This window comes from Haemaphysalis longicornis, unplaced genomic scaffold, assembly GCF_048455015.1.
Source record: "Haemaphysalis longicornis isolate Haplotype H1 unplaced genomic scaffold, Haemaphysalis longicornis Haplotype H1 scaffold_1, whole genome shotgun sequence".
Lineage (NCBI taxonomy): Eukaryota > Metazoa > Arthropoda > Arachnida > Ixodida > Ixodidae > Haemaphysalis > Haemaphysalis longicornis.
In genome coordinates, this window is record NW_027526203.1 from 257,500,021 (window position 1) to 257,519,689 (window position 19,669).

General features: G+C 49.7%; 1 protein-coding gene and 1 pseudogene across 1 annotated transcript; both read right to left on the reverse strand.

Annotated features, from left to right (window-relative positions):
• Positions 1–7,520: 7,520 nt before the first annotated feature.
• On the reverse strand, positions 7,521–8,860 carry LOC144158688 (kelch-like protein 18). Its single transcript, XM_077689734.1, has 3 exons — positions 8,364–8,860; positions 7,981–8,210; positions 7,521–7,936 (listed from the first exon to the last, which is right to left on the reverse strand). The coding sequence occupies exons 1-3, from the start codon at positions 8,858–8,860 to the stop codon at positions 7,521–7,523; spliced, it is 1,143 nt and encodes a 380-aa protein (XP_077545860.1).
• A 9,222-nt stretch (positions 8,861–18,082) lies between these two features.
• LOC144158693 (CCR4-NOT transcription complex subunit 7 pseudogene) lies at positions 18,083–19,060 on the reverse strand (annotated as a pseudogene).
• Between the last annotated feature and the right edge of the window lie 609 nt (positions 19,061–19,669).

The window sequence follows — 19,669 nt, forward strand, 5'->3', positions numbered from 1 at the left end:
TGGTGTAGGCGAAGAAGCGTCTTGATAGAACAACCCCACTCATAACCTGCGCACCGTTTGAGTATGTCGAGAAGTCGTAGGCAAGTATCTCTTTGGGCGCTAACTTGACTTTGGTTGCGTAGGTTGGCTTCAACTATGTAGCCCAGTATGCGGGCTGTAAAACTCTGTGCACAGCTTGGCCATGAAGGTGGAGTACGTGTACTATCGGCGTCGTGTACTATCGGCGTCCAATGAAACGCGAACACGAAAATATGCACCGGAACATGCGAAATTGAAAAATACTTTTCGTAGAGTTCATATAATGGCTTGCTATTGGTAATTTTGGAGATCCACTTTTCCCAACTATGTGTTTGTAACTAAGCCACGCGTCATTATGGCTGGCATGGAAAGAAATCGCGCTATTTGTGTGTTCAGGTTCATATTTTCGTGTTCGCGTTTCATTTGACGCCGATATTACATACCACGTAAGTTCTTTTTTCTTTTATGGTGAGCGTTCAAGACCCCGATTGCGTAAAAATTCCACTGTGACGGTTGTGATCAAGTTGTAATACACAGTGACTGCATCTAACTACGCTAGATGGCGCTACGCGTAAACACGAGATGGTGCCGTGGTGCACCGCGTATATAAGCGGGTTCCGCTTCCCGCCATGGACGGAAACGAACGTAAGAGGCGTCGCGCTGCTGCTCAACGTCTACGAAGACAACGAGCTTCCCCGAATACGAAAGCGCGGCAAGCGGAGGCAAAGCGACTAAAATCGAATGACGGTCGGGGCGCAAATCGGCGACTCCTGCAGAACAGGTACAGCATGTCAGAAACACCCCCCAAATTTTGCAGAAAATTGGAGAATTCGCTTTAAAACAAGTCTCTATAAAGTAGTATGGTGGCGGATGGTCACCCCCTCTCTAGATGACCCCTCAAGAGCACCCTTTGTGGCTTCCTAACGGCTTCTTTTGGATTCCTGGGTGATCATCGTATCAGAGTGGCCTCGCTACAACAACCGTGCGTGTGGTACCCCTATGGGCGTAAGGAGACATAACGTGCTTGAGTGAACGTCCACAGTACAGAGAAATGCTTTATATGAACCATCTTCCCCTACCCTTTTCCCCATATCCCACAACGGGGGCCTCTTGGCGTCCTTGTTCTAATAAAGTCATCCATTCCATTCCATTTCATTCATTCACATACCTACAAGTATACCTTGGACAGTGGTCAATCACTAAATTCAATATATTCCGATTCAAAAGTGGTAACTGAGAAATGGAGACGGTGAAGAGAGACAAACAAGAGCGCTACTTGTCACGCCTTAAAGCAGAACGCTAACACAAAAGAATAGATCAAAATGCAAGATACAAACAAAAGTACTAAAAAATTGTCCCATGTTGTGGCCAATGTTCTTCGTTGGTGTGTTACCATGGTAAAAGAGAAAACTAGAAGATAAAACCCATTCAATTCATTTGCGAACGAAAACCGACAGCATTGAACTGATTACAACCCGGTTTCTCGACCTATTAACCCGCTTTGTGAACGAGCGCTGCTGTAGAGTCTCTTGCTTGACCGGCTGTTGTGTTTCCGAAGTTTCTGGTCAAGCAAGCGAAGAAGCCCCACATTCAAGCATGAACTATTGGAACGACTTCTTAGTGATTTGTACTATACGAAGCTGAGCAGTCGACCATCTCAGTTTCATCTTGAGCCCTATACGAGAAAAAAAAATCCGTTAAATAGAACGCTGACTGTGGGACTTTACTGCACAGGGCACGCGTGCAATAGGAATCAGGCAAATACGATGGGTAGCGTACAATTTTACTCGTTCATCCGACACCTGTGAGCAATGGAATACGAAAAAAAAGACCAGTAAAGGGAAGGTCCGAATTCCCGGCGAAATACGACTGCTACACTCTTAGTCGCGTCCCGGATGGCGTCCTATTTATATGCGGTGGGCAGTCTCAATACCGTGATATAAGAGGCCCTGACAGACTTCTTTTCCGTGACAAAACCTCACGTAGTTGCATCACGCTTATAAGCTGCGCCAACGGCCCGTGTCACGGCTATAAACTAGCAGACAGCCTGACGCCAGGAATAAAATAAAAAAGGGGGGAATCGTGAAGCTTCGAGCGATATGTGTGGCTTGCGGCGCATGCGCGTATTCCTGCTCACTAAATAGCCCGCGAGCTTCTTTTGCGGTGGCCGACCACGCGCGCCCGACGGCGCGGCGAAAGCCGAAAAACATTCAAAAATATCTCGCGCGCACATGCGCAGTAGGAGTGGAAAAAAGTTCGCGCGCGGCGAGTTGTGATACGGCGATCTGTCTCTATCGCGTACGTGCGACAAATTTCACCGCGGAGCAAGTTGGTGGCCCGCGCTTTGACTCTTGCTCTGTGTAGTTCATACTTAGTTCCGAGCGTTCACACTTTCTTGACCACGTTCGCTTCCGCTGACATCAAATGTGTGCTTCGAGGTCAGTGTAACAGTCGAAACAACTGCAAATGCGATGGGTTTATTAGGGCCACCGGTCACACAAGCCAGGCGGCGGCGCCATGTCAAGCCGGCTGGTGTGTGTATTGCGGGCATAGCCCGGTTGAATACGAAAGGATAGGTAAGTCCCTGGATTTCTTGTTTTTTTTATCGAGGGGTGGGGGGCGCAGACTGTAAGAATTTGTGTTTGCAGACAACTAGTAAAGGCCATGAAATTATGCCTTTTTCGTCATCGTAAGAAGCCCGCGCCAAAACCGTTCTGCGATACCTGGGGCCGTACGGTAAAGTTGACGTGCTTTATATATAGAGGATTCGGTTTGCCTCTGCGGCGGCCGTTTTGGGATCCAGCTAGGCGAAAAATTAAAACGCTTGCACATGTCACGTGCTTCCATTGCCGTAATGAGTACCGTGGTTTCATAAAGAAATTGCATTTTTTCCACGCGTTTAATTGTCCAGGTCAAGACACATAAAACCCAGTTTGAATTTTGTATTTTCCAATATTCCATGGCCGCTGCTTGTCATTTTCGGTAGGCGTATACCAGAAAGTGATGTAACTTTTTTTCGTAACTAGGTTTTCGCGTCGTCGTTTCGGCTAGTGACTTTTCTCGCGCTTTGAGTAGTCTAGATTCTGTGGCGATTTGTAAACTTCATCACGGTGCGTTTAGGTGGTAAACTTTTCACATGAAGCAGCATTCATGACTAACACCAGCCCCCATCTTGCTGTGTACGCAACAGCTGTCGTCTGTCTGGAGTGTCAACTCGCGGTTTGCAGAAACATGATAGCATTGGCAGCGCAAACGCGGCGTGTCGCCGGCGTGAAGGTCGCTCGAAGCGGTGGCTTCTAATGTTGTTACAGATGCGCTGGCTGTTGCTCGGTGCGCGCAGTTTACCTATGCTTTAGCAAAAGATATTGCTACCAATTTTGTTCCATCTTTAACAAAATATTTTGCGCCATACTATTGGTGGAACTTGTTTCATAAAAAGAAACTAGGGCACATTACCTTCTGTGTGTGACAACGAACAGAGTTTCTTTTCGACGGGCAATTGATGTGTCTCCGTCAAATAAAATTATGGCAACGTTTTCTCGCACGCCTTTGCACTGAAAAAGCGCTCAGCCTTCCTATGTATATGAAGAAAACGTCCTTTTGAGAGCGTTTGAATCTACAAGCAGTAAGAAAGAAATAATTGCCTAAACTACAGCGATACACTTACCTGATTTATATTTTCACATATCTGCTAACGCGTTGGTGATACTTCTGCTGTGCCCCTTCAGGCTATACTGTTTTACTGCCGATAAATAACACCACCCTTTTTCACCTGGTCACTTATTCACCTGCCGTTTCTTTTCCTCACGCAGTGCCCACACAACAGATTGCTGCCCATGACTCAACATTTTTGAAATGTTTACAACGGTGTTTCCAATACAGTGCGACGAAATTCCAGAAGCAGCAGCTGCCGGGCCAAAGATTGCTTGGGGCAATTCTACAAAGGCCATTTACATAATCGGAAGTGGTGTACCTGGACCGTAATTGAAGCCCGGAGAATGTACTTTTTCTTTGTTTGGTAATATATTACATTAAGGACAGGAGATAACCGTCAGCTTTAGGCCAAACGTTGGGCGTTATACAGTCAGTAGCCAGCAAAAAAGACGAGTTTCCTCCCTGTTTTGTAAGCAGCAAGCTGTTGAAAATTTTATGAATTAAAACAATAATTTTATCTGGACAGGTCATTATTTGCTCTTCCACAAAAAAAAGATTTTCATTTGTGTGTTCCATAAGGGAAATCTGCTAATATTTGTATTTGTTGTTTCACTAAGTCTTTTGTGTTCACATTTGTATCTTGGATATCAAATAAAAAGAAAACATCGTTCCTTGGACATGGTGTCATTTCTGTAATTTTCATCTCACACTTGTGCATGCGCATGAATTCGAGAATGACAAAATACTTAACATTTACATACCCAACTCAGTTCTCTGTTCCTCAGTGGCTAAGGCGTTGCGCTGCTGAGCACGAGGTCGCGGGTTCGATTCCCGGCCGCGGCGGCCGCTTTTCTGATGGAGGCGAAAAGCAAAAACGCCCGTGTGTACGAGATTTCGGCGCACGTTCAAGATCCCCAGGTGGTGAAAATTAATCCGGAGCCCTCCACTACGGCGCGCCTCATCGCCTTCGTTGTGTCGGCGCGTTAAAACCCACAATCAATCAATCAATCAATCAATCAGCTCTCTGTTCCTGTCCCAAGCTTGTATGAGTAGATTATCACTTCAAGATCCGGATATGTTTAAGGTATACAGATACTTGCTTCACAGCTTTGCTTGTAACATGTCATTATGAATATAGGGAGTTTTTTTATTTCGTGGTATGAGCATTGAGGCCTGATAAATCAGGTGACAAAACACCGAGATTATGAAGGTTGAACCTCATTGACTGAAAACTGAGGTCATGAAGATGTTCCAGAAGGGCACAAATTAAAAATGTTTTCGGGCAATTGCAGCCATTGCAACCCACTTATTTGTGGCATTGTTTTATATGGTCTAAACTTTCGACACAAGGGTGCGTTCATGCCCAAGTGCTATGGTTTTGGTGAAGTGCCTTGAAAATGTTGAAAATGCTGAACCGCGACCTTGCGCTTCTGCGTACAATAATAACTCGCTAATAACGGAAGCGCGAATGAAACGAGACCACTTAAAAAAATTGCATAAATTCAGAGAAATGTCTATTAATGCGCAGCATTCTTATAGCGCTCTTCTTGAGTGGGATTCTTTTAGAGAAAATTTTCTTGGTTTTACTAAGTCCTGTCCGTTCAATTATCTCCATTTACCTTATTACAGCGATCACAGGGGTTACTTGCGCCAAATCTGCATTTTTTTTTGTAAATGAAGGGCGTTACAAGGCTTAACATTTTCGGTAATGTTATATTTTTCTTGTTCTTTAGTTGTTCAAAATTTTGTTCGACCAATTATCTTCATCTACGCTATGATAACGATTACAAGTGGAATTTCCGCAAAATCTGCATTATTGTGGAAATGCAGGGCATTATACGGTTCGCCATTTTCCGTCATTTTTTATATTGTTCGTAATTTTTACTTTTTTTTAAACGTTGTTTCACCAATGATCTTCATTTACGATATTATAACGATTAAAGGTGGAACTTCCGCGAAACATGAATTTCCCTGGAAAGGCAGGGCGTTACAAGTTAAACGGTCGAGCGCTTATCCGGTCTGCGCGAGAAAACGCTGAGACATTCTTTGTGTGCTAGCGATCCATAAAAGGAAACGCAGTATCTGGCATTCCAACGGCTCTTTATCTCTTTACGCAGCAATTCTGCAGGCGTCGCGACACAATGGTAGGTATGGTGAGTGATTTAATATTGGTTCATTACATCACCAGATGCGTATTTTACTACCGCCCCCCTATTACAAAAACAAAGGTCAAGGCATGTAACCACACCATCAGAAGAGCTACGACGAGCAGAAAAAATTCTGTAAACCATTCCAGGTTTGGTATACTTGCTACTCGTGACGAGACAGCTCTTATTTTCAGTGCAACAGTGCGCCTTACGTGTTAGTTATTTGCAAGTATTGTCATGGGGGCACTTTCCACCAATGGCCAAGAATACGTTCGGTAACAAGACAGAATAACTGTTATCAATTCCGTTTGCATCGATGGAATAAATCCCCGCACGGCGCATGTTGGAACGGGCACACAGCATGACAAAAGGTTTCCGCTCGTACCAGTGTACTTAAATTCTCGCAAACCGTAGTATTATGCCTCTTTGGTAGAGTGAATCAAAAACGGTGGTCGTAAAGAAAGCCACTCGCCGCCGAATGTGTTATTTAAGACTCCTGCTTGACGCGCAACAGCATGCAGAATACTTATAAGCCCATGTTTGCACTTCTGAGTAGCCCGTGGGTCGTGGCGCAGTGGTTATGATATCAGGCTTTTGATGTGTTGTAGTAGACCCAGGTTCGATTATCCGTAGGGTTACGTTTATGTGCTTACATGTCTCGCATGATGTAACATGTGTTACAGCATTCTTCACGGGGTGCTGACGTTGACATGTCATTGCGAGCGAAAAAAAAAACGTGTGAAATCAATTCTGTCCAAGCGGATTTTTTTTTTTTGGGGGGGGGGGGGGGGGAAAGCAAAAAGGCCGCTTATTTGAGGGGCCGTATGATTTTGGAGCCGCTTCGTAAGCGGGAATAGATTAGCATAAGGGGCCGCGTAGAAAAATTGCGGCCAGCGGCCCGCCGAACACACGGCCCGGCGTTTAGGTGGCCCTCTCGTTAGGCGGCCCTCAAGAGGGCCGCTTAAACGCCGGGCCACGTGTTGGGTGGGCCACGTGTTTGGCGGGCCGCTTCCGCTCGAGGCCGCCTGAACCACGCTTTATAAGCGGCTTTAAATTGACGCGGCGGCCCGCCTGCGTGCGGGTCGTATAACCAGGAATTGACTAAGAGTGTAGGAAGGATAATCAAGGCGCAACTGACAACGGCTCTGTGCGTTTTTTCTTGGGTGATTACAGCCAGTTTCTCGCATTAAGAATTTCCGGGTAAACGCGACCAGAAGCACCGCTGCACACAATGCTTAAGTACGGGGTGCGGTACCATTGACATGTCTGGATATCGTATCGCTCGACCAACGACACCGCCATACCGCCGTCGAACCCTCCGGCCACGTAGATGCTTCCTTCCAGTAGCACGGCCATGAAGTTGCTTCTTGGGAATGTCATGCTGGGGAGCTCGGACAAATGGCCCCTGCGCGTGTCCATTCTCTCGACCGTCTCCGGCCTTAAGGTACCATCGCAGCCACCAAGCACGTAGATCACGTCATCGCGCACAACCGCTTTCAGGCCGCGGCGGGGACTCGACATGCTCATCACGTGCGTCCATGAATCAACCGACGGGTAGTAGCACTCGACATTGTCGAGCACTTCGTGGCCCGTGTAGCCGCCCATGATGTTGATACGGCCGCCGGTCGCCGCGGTGCAGGTGTCGCCCCGGACAGCGTGCATGGAAGCGACGAATTCCCACTGGTTTTGCTTGGTGTCATATCACTCGCAGGACGATATGCGCTCCGCTCCGTCGAAGCCGCCTATGGCGTATAAGTAGCCCTGGAGGACTGCTACGCTGATGCAGCAACGGGCCACTTGCATGTTCGATCTGCCGGTCCAATCGCCCACCAACACATCCAGAGTTACGACCGTGTGGTTACCCTCGTGGCCGTCGAACCCACCCACAAAGTAGATGAGGTCATCTAGGATTGCCACGCCATGGTAGGCCCTGGGAGGCGTGTCCTGGTGAGGCTGGATCAGCCAGCGACTGGAACGGCAGTTGTACGTGAGCAGGAGGTTGGTTACGCCGCCGGTCCCGCCCCCGAACAAGAAGAGTCCGTCCTTGGGAAAGCGCGGCTTGAGCCAGCGCCACTCGGAATGGTCCGGTCTCGTCCTCCAGTAAACGGTGGCCACCCCTCAGCGTCCGCTTAACAAGTAGCAACTCGAGCGCCTTGCTCACTCGCGCGCACGAGGGGGTCACTCTCGATTTTCGCCATGTCTTCGCGGCTGCAGAAGGCGAACTTTATCAGCGCCACGAGGCGAGGCAAGTGACATCGGCTCTCCTCGACGTTCCCAGTGATCCACTTGAGAACAGCCCCAAAGGCACACTCAACCTCGTTCGGGGCGTGTATCTCGTCATTGTACAGCACGCTGCTAAGCTTTTCGGGCATCAGGGATTTGAACTGAGGGCTGGTGGTTCACACCTTGTCAAAATTTCGAATTACGTAGCGGAAGGCAATCAGATAGAAGCTCATGCCCTTTGCTCAAAGCCATTTGGTAGGTGCCGATGCAGTTTTCTGTTTCCGAATTCTGCCACAGCAGCTGAAGGCAGAAGTACCGTACTTTAGCGTACTACTAGCGATGTTCAACGACTCAGCAACGTCAAGAACCTCGCGGATGTTGTGCAGGCCCTCGCGCTCGTTAATCGGGATGTTGTAGGCAAGATCGACGAGTAGCTCTAGCATTTCTGAGCTAAGCCCGGTTACCACGACGTCACAGACGGGCGGCCACGCGTTGCCCTGCTGCACGGGCATGGACTCGACGACAAAGCTTAGTCTCCCGTAGCAGCTGGAGAAGAACGCAGCGCAGCGTGCGTACCTGGCTGCGAGAACGAAGCCGTGAGCCCAGAACTTGGCGCCGGCAATGGCCTGGAATGTGGCATAGTAATACTTGCGGGCCCTTCTCAGGGCTTTCAGCATGGGCATCGAACGGGCCACAACGGGTGCGAAGTTGTTGTGCTGGCGGCCGCCATAGCTGAAGAGCTGCCGGGCAGAAGTCGCAGCCGCTCCGATGTCTTCGCAGCGGCTCCGGTGGTCAATAGCATCTCCGGCGGCTTTCATTCTAGGGCGGGGGCTGAAGTCTGCTCAGGGGAAGGTGGGTTAGACGCGTGCCGCTGTCGCTGATCGGGCAGCCGCGCTGGAGCGCAGTGGTTTTCCAGCGGGTCTGCCCAACGACCGATTCGAATGCTCTTATGCCGTACTACTGCCACGCTGCGCGAGCGTATGATGACGATGGTAATGATGCCCTGAAGTCGTGAGTGCACTTGCGAAGTGGTCGCGAGAAGCGGCAATTGCGGGGCCGAAAGCGTTTACGAACGTACACTCTTAGCCAAAACGGGAGAAAATAAGACGAACTGCAGCATTTACGCCTCGCGAAGACCATTTAGTCCCCTAAAGACCAAACGCGCCAAGATTAGGGTCGTGTGAAAAATGAAGGGACCAAACGTTGGACCCTCGACGGAAATGGGACCAACGGAAAGACCAACAGCACCCTTTTCTCCCGCGATGTTGCTGTTGCTCCCCCTGGCGGGGGCCCTCCGACTTGATTCTACTTGTTCGGCGGCCAGCGGGGACGGACGTGCGAAAGGTGAGCTGCCACGGCCACGGCTTTTCCCCATTTGCTCTTTTAAATGCAGAGCATTTCAGTAACTCACGATGTCACCCGCGTTGACGTCCGTAGTCGTAGTCCACACCGTCGTTGTCCGCAACCCTCCCCCTACACTATATAAAAAAAAATACTATCCGGCGCCTGGTTTCGATCCTTCGGACCCTGCGGGCGGAACGCAATGTACATGGTGCTCTACCCACTGCGCCACAAAGCCGACACAGAATGGGAGGCTACGAACGCGCCATATATCCTTGACTCATTCAAACTACGTCAAGAAGCTGCTGATACAACGCATTCACTACCACCAACTCCCCAAACACTGGAGATGGGCCCAATTTTACGATAGTAAGCGAAATAAGTGACCGCCAAAAACAACGCGTTGTGGACTGCGCAGTAAGGTGCCGGCACGTGCGAGAACCGCTCGCGCTGTTCGTTCCAGGCAGGGGGCGCGCGAGCACTGCGAAGGCGGGAAATTGGAACTGCTTTGGACAAACCTCCGTTCAATTCATCAAGAGAGAAGTGAGACAGGGAGGCGAAGAGCGTGATGGGTAGTAGCAGTAAGCGGATAACGGTGCCAGAGGCCGTTATGGCGAATCACTGCTCTGCATTTACGACAGCTTTCACGTTGAGTGGAAAGGCTTTAATTTTTTTTGGAAGTTCGTGAGCTTGTGCCTTAGCGTCAGAGTGTCAGTTTGTTTTTAAACCAACGCCAGTCGATTCGCTGTACGTTGCTGCCGACGACGACATAATTTTTATTTGTTACGGTCGATATTTACCTAATTTTTTACTTAACCCTAAAATAGTAAAATCGCAATTTTTCTTCGAACGACCGACCCGACCGCATAAATAACCACCCCAGCAGGAGCAGCGTACAAAGAGGAACCTAACCGCTAACTTTTTTCATTTGAAATTGCAGTTTTAATGAATTTATAGCCAGAAATCTTACAAGCGTGGTTAACACGTGGTCGAGACACTTGAGGGGCTCTATCTTTTTAGGCAAACATATGAACAATAAAATAACAACATGGTGCTGTTAGGATACAAGAATTACTCGCAGACATAAGAAATTTTAAATGATATCGTGATATTTTAAGCAGCAAACTTAAAAACGGTCTGGCAAAACGCCGGATCTACAAAGGACGCGTACACTTGGAGACTCAGTAGGGCCAAAATAGTTGCACCCTCGTAACGGCAACTACGTCCAGAATAAAACTATACAATACCGGTTACAATCTGATATAAATTGGCTGAATACGGCATTTTTGTCCATATTTTGCGGAACCCAAACTTGTAATCTGCCGTATCACAACAGAATGGCAGAATGAAGTTTTCGTCGAAGGCGAGGTCTGACCGCCGTAATAAAAGCCCTCTCACAGAACCCTAGTATCTTTCTGTACAGCACGGCGAGCTTTTTGTTTTTAGAATACAGTGTTATCTAACGGCCCCCTTTCCAGTTTCGGTCCTCTTAGTGGCCGCCACGGCGAACCTAAACTGGCAGTAAGGCCCCCCCCCCCCCCCCCCCCCCCCCCAAAAAAAAAAAAAAATTGTTTGGCTTTCGGGGAACTCGTGCCCAAAACGTTCTCGTCCTGCAGTCCTTCCCGCACCCACCCGTCACTGGTGCCTTTCACATGAATGTCACGGTAGCAGGCGCACGCTCGCGTGACTGATCTACAGTGGCGGAAAGCTTCCTTCACTTTTTTTTTCATTGTCGTTGCTCCCTCACTGGTAGCCACGCGCTCGCAGCGTGGTCAGCCTCAAACATTTTTGCCCCTTTCCTTTGAAGGCCTATTTTGTGTGCACGTATCAACTCACCGTGAACTGTCCGCAAAGAGGAAATAAAAACGTGCAGCCATAGCCACTCCCCATGCAGCAAGCTGAGGGGACATTTCGCCCGAAACTATTTTTAAACATTGAGAAAATTTGGCTCTTATTACATTTTGGAAATAAAAACGCATTCTTCGACACTGGCACCATAGCCAGAAATCAATAATGACCTTTTTCTACAAACCCGCACCATAAGCTCAGGAAAGCAGGTTTTCTTCCAATAATTGAATATTTCTTCTTTTTTATTATTTTTGATTGCTGTCAAACCATTTTGATTTAGAGCTGGTGCTGACAGGAAGCGTCTCTTTCCTTACATGTCTCGTGAAAGAGAGGGAAGAGGCCCTTGTTTCGTGCTACTAAGCCTCTGAGCATGATAGCGAACCTGCATGCGAATAATGAGCAATCTTTATATTTTCTGTTGCCCTAAGTTAGGGAGAATGAGTCGCCAGGTTCTATTGCTGGTTTGAGTGGCGTCTTTTCTGCTGGAGTAAAAAAAAACAATGCCTGAGTTTCGCATGCTAACGACCGTGGCAATGGTCTTACTTAATCCGTAGTCTTGTACTTAGTGCACTTCACAGGCCACGTTTGGCTGCACTACGTTTTGCGTCCTACCGCGAATGTTATCCTACCACGAATAACACAATTGTTTTGTTGCCCTATTTCTTTCCTGCAGGAGCGTGACGACCTGCGCCCATCCCGACAGCGGCACGGAGGATAGTTGCCTCCACTCACACGGACAAGCACCTCGTGCAAGTGGAGCACGTTTGCGCCAAAAACAGCAGCCATGTATACCCGGGATAGCCCAATACTGGGCGCATCGCCTTGACAAGGTGTACCAAACAGACCTTCGAAATAGAGACTCCGACATACAGAGTGGAGTACGGTTTACTTGTGTTGTGTATGTTGCTTACTTAGTGTTGCAATAAAAGCTTTAAAGTGACATTTTCTTTGTCGTGAATATTTCAAGTGGCTAAGAAATACTGTTTCTGGTCTCTTCTGTTTACTCCTGCCTTCTGAATTGTCGGTCTAACGGAACGACAGCCACTCCCCATGGAGTATTTGCACGAGCCAGCACATCGTCTTTTAGTATGCGTGGTTAATTCGGAGGGGAGCATTTGCAGGGATGAACATTTAGTCTTGAAAGCATCAATTCGTCTAGGGGGAGTAATGGGAAAGATTAACGATTGATACTCAGAGGACCAACGGTTGGTCTCTAGTGGACTAAGCGGGGCGACTAATAGTTGACCTGCAAGGGACCAACAGTTTATGGCGGACCAACTTTATGGCGGACCAACTTTATGGTGGATCAACAGTTAAACCACCAAGGGACTAAGTGCAGGGGGACTAACAGTTGGTACCCTTGCCGTTAGTCCCAAAAAGTACTAATGCTAGTGGCAACACAGTTAGTCCCCAAAAGGACTAACGCCGATGCCCCGTTAGTCCTTTTTGGCTAAGAGTGTAGTAGTCAGCAAATATCCTTTCGAGTACATTCGCAGAGGCAGGTTGGTCCAGTTGCAAATGGAGGGTGTACGTCGCAGCAGCGGGCAATAGATGGCGGTATTTATTTTGTTAATGCTGATGGTCCCTCTGGCCTTTCGTGCTGAACATGGCTGCAGCGTGCGGGGTCGAAAAGGTTTATAATATTCACCGGAACCTTGTATCTTGCAGTCAGGGTTTTTAACTTTTAGGACAGCCATGTGGAAAAAGTAAATCTACGTTCCGACTCCAAACAGCGGCTTCCGACCACAATGTTTTGAAGAACCAAAGCGCACATGCACGTAGATGCTAGTCTTTCGAACGTATTTCACCCGGCCCTTGAGTGATCAGCACCTGCCGCTACGCAGGGGCCATCGGCGCGTTAAAACCCAACAATCAATCATCAATCAAATCCGTTAACAAAGTACTCAGCCATAGCTAATCCGGCATTGACAAGGTAAGTCTCGAATTCACCGGAAGTGAAACTTCGGTGTTTTTCAGGAAAAATTTCGGGTGCACAATTTTCACGGTGATGGCTACCAGGGGTGACTCGCTTACATCTTTGTTGGCGCTTCCATCCTCACCGAAGAAAGAAATGTATTCCCTCACCTTTTTTTAACGTTGGCGTAGCAGTTAACACACTCGTAAATTTTTCACCACCAATGTCAGCGGGAAAATAAGCAAGCAGGAGCGGAGCAGCGGGACTGGGAAAAAGTAGCTGGGAGGGGTGCAGCGCTGGAGTGGCACCTTTTGCACTCTTCTGAAACGCCCATAGTGTGGGCGCCAATTGAGATTGTACTCGTAGATTATTCCCAGGTATTTTAAAGAATCGACCTGGGGAATGGTTTGTTGGCGGTAGCTGAGAGAAATGGAGATTCAACACGTAGCCGGAAAATTGTCATATGCATCGAAGACGTCGCCGTCTTCTTCGCGGTGAGTGGAGGATGCAAAGTCATCCTCAGCCTTGTAGACTTACACCAAATTAAATGGCGAAGCTTGCACTAAGTCGCGCAAGGCTTGAATCATAGCGAAGCTGCAGGATACATTAGCACTGAAGGACGCATCACCACGCATTTGTACAGGTTTGAAATTGTTTATTTACATGTTCCGTCGTTGCTTTGCACTGTGCTGGTAGTAATGATCGTCATATGAATCTATTTAGTCGTGTTCCCGAACGAAACCTCACACGCGCGATAGAGCTTTCCGACAGCGCTATAATTTTTAGATTTTTTTTTTACTAAAGCCGCTGCGCGAGCAGGGAACTCGGCGGTCACCGGGAGACACGCACGATGCATTTTCTTGGTATTTTTTCATGCAACACTGAACTTACGGTTTGTCCGAGCATATCTTTTTTCAGAAATTTGTCGTGCCCATGCTCACTGGAAACTACACAAAAGCGACGCATATTGCAGCCATATTATTGGGGCTGTAAGAGCATGTATTTCCTCCTGGAAATGTAATAATCCTGGTAAAAAAGTATGTAGCTGCGCTGGTTCATACTCGAAAAAAAATTCGGCGTTAAACAGACGAGGACGAGGGAAATAAAAAAAAACTACTGGTGCCCCTATCCCTCATTTATTTTTAGATGCGAAGCAGCTTATGGTTGCGCCTGTTCCCTCCGCCGTTGTGTGGCCACCGTTGTGCGGCGTCCACACCCCCACTGCGCATGCCTGGCCAGGCACCACTGATGATGATTGTGGCAGGATGCCCCTATGAATTGGCCAACCAAAGAATCCATCGCGATATAGCTTCGCGTTCAACCACTGCCGTCATCTTCCCGTAGGGGAACCTCCTCCCACAACGCTGCGATGAGTGCCACGGGCAACGCCGCCGGTAACGCCACCAGCAACGCCAGCGTCAACGCCAGTGTCAGCGCCGCGGACAGCGCCGCGGAGAAGAGGGCTCGAGTCGCTGCCACGAAACGGCAGCGGCGACAGGCCGATCCCAAAGTTCGGGCTCGCGAAGCCGAAAGGAAACGTCCACGCCGCCAAGAAGCTGCTACTGATGCAATGAGGGCTCGCGCAGCTGAAGCCGCACGTCAAGGCCGGCAAGCAGATCCTGAACTTCGGGCTCGGAAAGCTGAAGCGGCACGTCAACGTCGCAAAGACGATCCTGAGCTCCGGGCTCGGGAAGCTGAAGGGCGCCGTAAACACCGTCAAGAAGCTCGGGCTCGCGAAGCCGAAAGGAAACGTCAACGCCGCCAAGAAGCTGCTACTGATGCAACGAGGGCTCGCGCAGTTGAAGCCGCACGTCAACGCCAGCAAGCAGATCGTGAACTTCGGGCTTGGGAAGCTGAAGCGGCACGTCAACGTCGCAAAGACGATCCTGAGCTCCGGGCTCGGGAAGCTGAAGGGCGCCATAAACACCGTCAAGAAGCTCGGGCTCGCGAAGCCGAAAGGAAACGTCAACGCCGCCAAGAAGCTGCTACTGATGCAACGAGGGCTCGCGCAGTTGAAGCCGCACGTCAACGCCAGCAAGCAGATCGTGAACTTCGGGCTTGGGAAGCTGAAGCGGCACGTCAACGTCGCAAAGACGATCCTGAGCTCCGGGCTCGGGAAGCTGAAGGGCGCCGTAAACACCGTCAAGAAGCTCGGGCTCGCGAAGCCGAAAGGAAACGTCAACGCCGCCAAGAAGCTGCTACTGATGCAACGAGGGCTCGCGCAGTTGAAGCCGCACGTCAACGCCAGCAAGCAGATCGTGAACTTCGGGCTTGGGAAGCTGAAGCGGCACGTCAACGTCGCAAAGACGATCCTGAGCTCCGGGCTCGGGAAGCTGAAGGGCGCCGTAAACACCGTCAAGAAGCTCGGGCTCGCGAAGCCGAAAGGAAACGTCAACGCCGCCAAGAAGCTGCTACTGATGCAACGAGGGCTCGCGCAGTTGAAGCCGCACGTCAACGCCAGCAAGCAGATCGTGAACTTCGGGCTTGGGAAGCTGAAGCGGCACGTCAACGTCGCAAAGACGATCCTGAGCTCCGGGCTCGGGAAGCTGAAGGGCGCCATAAACACCGTCAAGAAGCTCGGGCTCGCGAAGCCGAAAGGAAACGTCAACGCCGCCAAGAAGCTGCTACTGATGCAACGAGGGCTCGCGCAGTTGAAGCCGCACGTCAACGCCAGCAAGCAGATCGTGAACTTCGGGCTCGGGAAGCTGAAGCGGCACATCAACGTCGCAAAGACGATCCTGAGCTCCGGGGTCCGGAAGATGAACACCGTCAAGAAGCTACGGATGCAACGAAGGCTCGCGAAGCCGAATCGAAACGTCAACGCCCAGCAGCGGATCCCGAAGCGGCGCGGCAACGCACTTGTAAATACCATATACCTCACGCGCCATGTCAAAGACATCGAGCGCGATCCCGTGCTCACGAAAGCGGACGTGCTCTGCCTCACGGAAACATGGAACGCGCCGCAACCCAGCATCAAAGGCTATGATCGTGTGTACGGAGGAGGCAGAGCGGCCCGCCGGTGGTGTCGGGATCTACGTCAAGCGCCCACTCACCGCAATGGATCTGGATCTACAACCCACAAGTCAAAGCCACAACGGCGAGCATGGCGCCATTACACACTACACAAACAACAACAACATCATCACCATGACCATGTACCTCGCGCCGAACCTCTCTCGGGCCAACGTGGAACAGTACATCGGCAAGGCGATGCTGCAAATGCTGCAATACGAAACGACCTACAAGAACACGCCGTTCATACTCGCCGGGGATTTCAATGTCGACATTACAAACGACGACTGGCTCATGCAGCACATGCATGCGGTCACGCTACGCTCTCCGCTGCATTTCATACCATCACAAGCAGCCCACAACCATCCGGGGAACGTGCATCGACCTCATCTTCAGCAACTTTAGGGTTTATCCATTACCACAGCCCTTGACTTTACATTTCACAGACCACAAGGCTGTCATAATCAAAGCGAAACGCCAACCAAAGCTCGACGTCACCTACGTTGAAGATTATGATAATGCCTAAATAAAGACAAGCTCACACCCCGTACAAACTCCCTCTCTCTTTAATGCCTCTCCACTCTAACCTCTAACACCCCCCCCCCCCCCTGCAATAAAATTTCACCATCTTCCTGTAGGGCACGAGGGTGCTGCTTTGGGCCTGTTGGTATGACATGACGGAATCTTGAAGCGCTAGGACACAGGGACAAGCGAGTGGGACAACACAAGGCGCCTTGTGTTGTCCCACTCGCTTGTCCCTGTGTCCTAGCGCTTCAAGATTCCTTCCTGTAGGGAAACCGTAGTAGTATGCGAAGCAGCCATGGGGTCAACGCAAGTTCCCATTTCAAAGTTCCCGTAAGTGAAAAGTTTGGTAGTTACCATGGAAACCAAACGGTAAATATAACGGTAGCTACGAACCTCAACTTAACGGAAACGGCGAACTGAAAACTAATGGGAACTTGAGCCGACCCCATGGCTGCTTCGCGTACTACTCAGGGTTCCCCTCCGGGAAGATGGTGAAATTGTTTTCCCTCCATCCTGGTCTGCTTAGCGCCGCATGTATTGTACTTTGTTAATCCTGCAAAGAAAAAAATTCTAGGGACACTTCAGTGTGCTCGTGTGCATTAAAGGGGAAAGCTTGGTGATACCTCCCCTCTACGTCGTGTTTCCATCTCTTTCTTCGTTTCCGGTTTGTCTAATTTTAGGTGCGAATCCCTTCGACAGGCTTCTTTACTGCTACGTGGTGTTTGCGTCTCTTTCTTCGCTTTCGCTTCCTCGTCTTAAGGCGCCAATTACTTCAGCAAGAAAACAGGAACACGCCACAGCTTTCCTAGAATACAAGTTCGGCACGGCTCTTGTGGCCTCGTCTAACTGCATGCCATTACATTCAGCCGTCATGTGGGACGCACTATTCTTTAACGTTAACGTTTTCAATTCATAGCTTTGTGAAGCTCGGCACATTAGCCCCTCAAAGCTCCCGACTCCTGGCCAGTCCCCAAAGTGAGTATATGTCCGTTTCGCGCATGACATAGCAACTTTAGTTGCATTGAGCGCCCGTTTAATTAATCTTTTTCTTTAAAGTAAACACGGGAATAGGCCGGAGCAGTGCTGTGGGCGTTGAAACAAACTCTAGAAAAAAGCGTCACCAAGGCATCGGAAACGAAACCTTTCGGGAAATAAAGAAGATCCGACTCACAATGAGATAAGAAAAAACTACTATTATTACTTGATGTAAAAGGCGACAAAAAGAACATCGCTAACAAGGAGTTGTAAAAAACACAAGAGAAAGTAAAGTTCACCCCGAACTGATTTGAAGCCTGTGTCCTCAAATTTTGAAAGGAAGGATTACAGAGTGCTCTGATCAAGCTGCACGCAGCCTCCATAGGCCGCCGAATTTGGTCCAGGACGAGCGCACCAGGAGCTGCTACGAGGAAGATGTCTTACTTCGGGGCTCGGCCCAGCTGCAATCTTCCGCATCAGCATCTTTGGGACCTTCTTGCACGTCCGATATGCTCACGGGTTCAGTTCCGTACCATGTGCTGCCGTAGAGTATAAAATTAACGCCCCCCAGGCCAGATATCTGCCCACAATACCGGTCATCCATCTCGCCTCCGAAATACACTTCGCGCATCTTGAAGAAAACAGCACCGGTGAGCATGCTATCACTTCCAGCTTGGTGTTCAGGCCCCACTCGTTGAACACCCAGGGCGTTTGCGACACTCTGCAGGCCTCCGCGCAGACCGGGGCAGCTCGGCATGATGCACTTTATGTCATAGATGACCGGGAAGTACAAGCGGATCAACTCGAAGAAGTCCGACTCTTCCTGCGGCAAGTTCTGCCCCGTCAGCACCTTGAGCAGGTAGGCGAAGTCGTACGGGCCATAAAAGCAGAGGCACTTGACACTGTCCGACAGGACGACGCCGGACGTCGTGCACCGCTGGGCGAACTCGTTGGGGTCGATGCCGTCTCGTTCGTGCTTGTCCAGTTGAATGCCGTGTTCAGTTAGAAATGGGATGGCATCGTCCCCGTGTTCATCCTCCGTGACGCTGAACTTGAAGTTGAACTGCCAAGTGGAGCAGTCTGGGGCCGGCTCCCCGTTCTCGTCAAGAAAACTGAAGCCCAGCTGTACGAGCTTGAGCCTGTTCACGTTGTCACGGACCAACGCGTACTGGTAGTGCGAGGGCCGGAGCTCGTTGTTGTCTGGCCTCACCAGAAGACCCGGGAACTCCGTGTCAATCGCGACGTATGTGTACTTTTGGACCAGGAACATGATGACGTCAAATTCATCGTCCAAGTTCGCGGCCCACACATCGCGAATGGTGCCGGGTTCGGCAACAGCTCCCCGCCAGTTTTCCGCGCCATTGGCGTTGGGGCGGCGACATACGGAGCTGGAAGGCAGCATGGCGATTGGTCGGGCGCAGACCTCCGGCTGTTCTGGGGAAGCAGTGGCTTCGGTGCGTGCGATTGACAACGTCGTCTTCTACTGCGGCTGCGCCGCTTTTTGATTAAGCCAGCTTCGTCTACCATACACGCGAATGCAAACCCATCAACCTGCAGAAAAGTCACAAACCAACAGGACAAGCGGAATACATACATTTATGTTGGCTAACCTTCCTCTAAATAGGCCGGGGTCTTCGATGCAGCATGAAAATTTCGACGCCTTCTCACCCGCTCTTACATACAGCGCGAAATCAGACCGTGTTCTTCCACTATCAAAAATAGCAATAACTGTTATTTCCTGACTGCAATTGTTTGTTGTTCAACCAATTCACTTCGCTTATTAGGTCCACAAAATTATGGAACCGCGCGAAGCGGGCCACGTACCCAGCCCGTTTCTTTTTCTTCAATTTCCTTCGCCTATAGACCAGTTCTAAACTAAAGCGCAGAAGTTAACTTTGCCCCGGTCATGCCACCATTTCTGATTATGGCATCCCCATCGACGGCGTAACCATCACTTAGGTGCCGGTTTTATCGGGCAGGAAGGCCGAAGCTATTGAGGGTGTGGTGGGAG

Excerpts from the sequence above, each read along its gene's own strand:
- LOC144158688 (XM_077689734.1), bottom strand. The coding sequence starts at position 8,860 with ATGAAAGCCGCCGGAGATGCTATTGACCACCGGAGCCGCTGCGAAGAC. Across the intron at positions 8,211-8,363 it reads ATCGCTAGTAGTACGCTAAA|CCCTCAGTTCAAATCCCTGA; the intron begins GTACGGTACTTC and ends GTGAACCACCAG. Across the intron at positions 7,937-7,980 it reads TGACCCCCTCGTGCGCGCGA|GGGTGGCCACCGTTTACTGG; the intron begins GTGAGCAAGGCG and ends GCGGACGCTGAG.